Genomic DNA, 5527 nt, shown 5'->3' with positions numbered 1-5527 from the left:
AATATTTGGAAAATAGAAGTAAATATTTGAAAAATAGAAAGGCACCTCAAAAAAAGTTTTATGTTTTAATAGTATAGACTAGAGTTTGATCCGCATGTCCATGCAGGTTTATTTTTATAAATTGCTTAATGATATTTTTAATCATATATGTTATTTAGATATTTTTAGCTTCATACAAACTTATCCGGACCCAACCATGTCTGAAAATTTATAATACCCGAACATAATTTAATTTTAAAATACTAAAACTCGATTCCCATAAATTTCGATATGTATCTGAACCATATACCTGAATGCCCATGCCTAACTGATTACGTTAACAAATAAAAATAATTTAGTTAACTTATTTGAATTCTTTTCATGGTTTCTAGAGATTGTTGAATTAAAAAGTTTATCGTCAAAAAATATATAAATAAAATCATAAGGATTTAAATAAACCAGTGGTAGTAGAATGTAAATATTTGCAAAATAGAAAGGCGTCTCAAAAAGATTTATGTTTTAATAGTATAGATATATACAATACAATGTTGACTAAAACAAGTCAATGTTCAATGATATCATTGATATAAATGTCCTTCATATTATGGTAATATATAATAGCAATAATAAATAGATCCAGAGAAGTTTAGGAATGATTCTACTATTTATGCATATTATCATGTCGATCCCATAGATATTTACATATTACAGAAACCTTTAGTTTCATATTATAAGAAATGGAGAAACTACCAGCAAACTCATTTTGTCTCCTCTCATGTGTCCTCGTCTTGTTCTTGAGTTCAGTCTCAGCAGTTGCAGATGATCCTCAAGATAAACATGAGGTATCGTCTCATAATTAACGAAATTATTTTGTTTATTCTTATTATTATTTGAATCCAATCCAGCATACATGATAATATAATATAATTCATGAAGGTGTATATTGTCTACATGGAATCACTTCCGTCTGGGCTAGAATACTCACCAATGTCTCATCACATGAGCATCCTTCAAGAGATCACTGGAGAAAGGTGCTAATTAACAGATTCATTTTCTAATCATTAATAAGTTATAATTAGTTTATGTTATGATGAGGATTCTAACAAGTGATACATACATAATACACAAATATTTATATCTACAGTTTGATCGACGGTCGTTTGATGAGAAGTTACAAGAGGAGTTTCAATGGGTTCGCTGCCCGGCTCTCTGAGTCAGAACGAGAAAGAATAGCTGGTGAGTAATATTTGACAGAGACACACTTATCTTTTTAACGTACACACACTTATATTGTTCGATAACTGAAACCAATGTCTCATTTTGTCTTAGAAATGGAAGGAGTTGTGTCAGTGTTCCGGAGCAAGAAGTTACAAATCCAAACGACTGCGTCTTGGGACTTCATGGGGTTAAAGGAAGGAAAGAATACAAAGCGAAACTTGGCAGTAGAGAGTGATACTATCATCGGTCTCATTGACACAGGGATTTGGCCAGAGTCCGAGAGCTTCTCCGACAAAGGCTTTGGTCCTCCTCCGAAAAAATGGAAAGGTGTTTGTTCTGGCGGCAAAAATTTCACTTGCAACAAGTAATTTCCAAAATGTCTATCTTATAATATTAGTATTGTTTATAAAGAAGAGACTCATGTTGTTTACAATGTTTCAGCAAGTTGATCGGAGCAAGAGACTACACAGGCGAAGGCACCAGGGACAACCAAGGCCACGGTACACACACATCATCCACTGCGGCTGGTAACGCAGTTGCGGGGGCAAGCTTCTTTGGAATTGGCAATGGAACGGCTAGAGGCGGCGTTCCAGCTGCTAGAATCGCTTCTTACAAAGTCTGCACCGGCACAGAGTGTGGCTCAGAAGCTGTACTGTCTGCATTCGATGACGCGATAGCAGATGGTGTCGACCTCATCAGCGTCTCCCTAGGAGGAGACGACGGTGAGGTCCTTAGGTACGAAGAGGACACGATTGCGATCGGGGCTTTCCATGCTATGGCCAAAGGGATCCTCACTGTGAATTCAGCCGGTAACAGCGGTCCAGATCCAAACACAGTCGGAAGCGTAGCGCCGTGGATATTAGCCGTTGCAGCCAGTACAACCAACCGTGAGTTTCTCACCAAAGTTGTTCTCCAAAACAGCAAGACACTTTCCGTAAGTATCAAGTAACATTCCTATGATAATAGTATTTTCTCTGTCCCTTCAAACAGAGGCGGGCCTGCCTTAGAGGGGTGTCACATGACACAGGTTAAATTTTAAAAACCAGATTTGTAAGCATAAAACAATAATTTATTCTAGGTCTTTTGGTTAATGTTTCTATGTTTGACATCTATTAACCTGGTTTCAAGTCCTCATTTTGTTTATTCCTTAGTATAGTTTTCTTTTTACAATTTTCTTCTAGATGATTAATTTTAATTTTTATACTTCAAAAATATTTTGACCCCCCTAAAATTAAATTCTAGGTCCGCCATTGCCTTCAAATGACTCTTTTGTTTTTGTCTTGACAGGGGAGATCAGTGAATGCTTTTGATCTGAAGGGAAAGAACTATCCTCTTATCTACGGAGATTATATCGAAGGATCTCAGGTCAAGGGCAAAATATTGGTGAGCGGATACTCAGTTAGTTCAGATGTAGCTGTTGCAACCATAATTAGAGACTACAAAGACTATGCATCCATTAGCTCTCGTCCTCTCTCTGCTCTATCACCAGATGACTTTGAGTTTCTTGTCTCTTACGTTAACTCAACAAAGTAGCTCTCTCTCTCTCTCTCTCTCTCTCTCTATATATATATATATTTCATGCACTTAACAATTGCTCCAGATTTTTCGTTTGTCCTGATACATCTATGTTTGTTATTCTCAGGTCCACCCAAGGTACTGTTCTAAAAACTGAGGCAGTCTTTAATCAGAAAGCTCCTAAAGTTGTTTCATTCTCTTCTCGCGGTCCAAACATTATCGCTGTTGACCTTCTTAAGGTGACATATAATACTGTTTTTATCTTTGTTCCGTCTTATTTACAAATATGGGTTTGAGAAACAAAAGTTGATTGAAATGCAGCCGGATATAACAGCACCAGGAGTGGAGATTCTCGCTGCCTATTCACCTTTGGGTTCACCTACAGAAGATATCGACCAGAGACATGTGAAGTACTCTGTTCTAACTGGAACTTCAATGTCTTGTCCACACGTCACAGGCGTGGCTGCATACATCAAGACTTTTCATCCTGACTGGTCTCCATCCGTGATCCAATCTGCCATCATGACAACCGGTACGCCAAACTCATATCCAGCTTTTAGTTTCTTGTAGCACAAGTAACCTTCTGGCTGATAACTCCGTTCTTATATGGTGTCTCTTAATTAATATTTGCAGCTTGGTCGATCAATGCTTCTGACATTGGAGTTGCATCAACCGAGTTTGCTTATGGAGCTGGCCATGTCGACCCAATAGCTGCTCTAAATCCTGGACTTGTCTATGAACTGGACAAAGCAGACCACATCACCTTTCTCTGCGGCTTGAACTACACTTCCAAAACCCTTAGACTCATTACCGGTGAAGCCGTCACTTGCACTGGAAACACCTTACCAAGAAACCTCAACTATCCTTCAATGTCGGCTAAACTTTCGAAAACTAATAGCTCGTTCACCATCAGTTTCAACAGAACCGTCACCAACGTCGGTACCCCAACCTCTACATACAAATCGCAGATTGTCTTAAATCACGGGACTAAGCTCAGTGTCAAGGTTTCACCTGATGTCCTGTTTATGAAGTCGGTGAACGAGAAGCAGTCTTTCACCGTGACTGTTTCAGGCAGCAATATCGACCCAAAGCTGCCTTCTTCTGCAAGTTCAATATGGTCTGATGGCACCCATAAAGTTAGAAGCCCCATTGTTGTTTATACTGATATTCCTGATTCAATCTGATAATATTTAATATAATAAATCAATATAATCCTTATGTTTGAGTAATCTCGTCGATTCTATGTCTGATCTCTTGGCTTCCGATATATGCTAATAATGTCTTGACTCTTTTTTCTTTTGGTCAAAGCTAATGTCTTAACTCTTTTTTTCTTTTGGTCAAAGCTAATGTCTTAACTCTTAAGCACAGTTATATAGCTGAAATTCACAGTTTAAAATCAATAAGATAATGCAATCTCGAAGGATTGCAGACAGTGAAAGTGAAATTTACACCCACATAAACCCATTTTTATATGATTTTAGGACCCAACAAACTTAGAAAATATTAACTATAAGGTATATTTCTTTTCGAATAAAAAAGGGCCAAGAGATTACTGAAATCACTGTCAAAAAGATTACTGAAATTTTTATTTAGAACACATTACTCCAGCTCAAAACAATTAAATGTGGCTGGCTTATTTAAAATTCAACAGAATTAAAATTGTGTTATATACGAATAATTTAATTTATATTATATTTTGTTTGATGATTAATGATTTTAAATGTTTCATTTTTATTGATTTTAAACGTCTTTATCCTCTAGTTTAAGTATATATATATATAAATATATAAAAACTAATAAATTTTGGTTTTTCTTTGTTTTAGTTAAAATATGTTAAACTTGAAAAATATTTTCTAATTAAACTAACAAACCAAGAAATTTAAATAAAATTCCAAACATTTAATTATCAAAAAACAAATATTTGACTAGTACTGCTTTAATTTGGTATTGGTTAAGGCATATTTACAATTAATTTTGATAAAATATAAACATTTATACAAAAATACAATATATAAGTTGATGTAATTTTTTATATTTGTAATTATATTTAATTTAATTCTTACTAATGTGATATATACACACACACATATATATATATATATATATATATATATATATCACATTACCATATTTTTAAAAATTGTGTCAAAAATGAATTAATATTTATACAGAAAAATTATTTTAATGGTGATATAGGAGTTATTAGTCATTATCATTTGTTTTTGGCAAAAACATAAATCTTTACTAAATAAAATCTGCATATGTCAATTAGATTGAATGGCATATCACATTTCTAAAAAGGAAATTAGGCTGCATAGCTAAGAAATAAATTATTTTTAACCAAACCTAAACCAAATGAAGCCCACACACCTAAGTCCACTCTAACCAAACTTGAAGCCCATACTATTGAAACCCAAAAATCAAATGTTCTGATTGTTTGAATATTTTTAATGACGTGACATGGCTAGATTTTGAGGAAATTCTCTTTTTAGTATCCATCTCCTTTTTATTATTTGAGGAGCATTATTAACAATTAACCTTATCTCCATGTATGATTAACCAAAATGCCATTACTTATGTGTCATCAAGAGAATCATTCTCACAACCTTTATTAAATAATCCTTCCTTGCCTAGACTAATTACATGTAATGCCATTATTTATTATTTGGATCCTTTCATACAATATACAATATGATTCTTTATTGCATTACTAAAAACGAATTGATAGTTGTAAATAATATATGAATTGTGATTACATTACTAAAATTATGGTGTACACTGACGGTTATTAACAATACACTTAGACAACTACGAA

At 34.3% G+C, this 5527-nt stretch overlaps 1 protein-coding gene across 1 annotated transcript; it reads left to right on the top strand.

The window, feature by feature from the left end:
- Positions 1–716: 716 nt before the first annotated feature.
- On the top strand, positions 717–3898 carry LOC106325165 (cucumisin-like). Its single transcript, XM_013763190.1, has 9 exons — positions 717–821; positions 916–1010; positions 1124–1215; positions 1309–1561; positions 1639–2131; positions 2485–2726; positions 2840–2951; positions 3034–3244; positions 3346–3898. The coding sequence occupies exons 1-9, from the start codon at positions 717–719 to the stop codon at positions 3894–3896; spliced, it is 2154 nt and encodes a 717-aa protein (XP_013618644.1). The 3' UTR covers positions 3897–3898.
- The last annotated feature ends 1629 nt before the right edge of the window (positions 3899–5527 follow it).

The sequence above is a fragment of the Brassica oleracea genome, chromosome C2, assembly GCF_000695525.1.
Source record: "Brassica oleracea var. oleracea cultivar TO1000 chromosome C2, BOL, whole genome shotgun sequence".
NCBI lineage: Eukaryota > Viridiplantae > Streptophyta > Magnoliopsida > Brassicales > Brassicaceae > Brassica > Brassica oleracea.
The sequence above is the reverse complement of the archived record's forward strand: the minus strand, read 5'-3'. Positions and strand labels throughout refer to the sequence as shown.

Coding starts and splice junctions, on each gene's coding strand:
- LOC106325165 (XM_013763190.1), top strand. CDS start 717: ATGGAGAAACTACCAGCAAACTCATTTTGTCTCCTCTCATGTGTCCTC. Junction 1,562..1,638: donor AAAAATTTCACTTGCAACAA/GTAATTTCCAAA, acceptor ACAATGTTTCAG/CAAGTTGATCGGAGCAAGAG. Junction 2,727..2,839: donor TCTTACGTTAACTCAACAAA/GTAGCTCTCTCT, acceptor TGTTATTCTCAG/GTCCACCCAAGGTACTGTTC.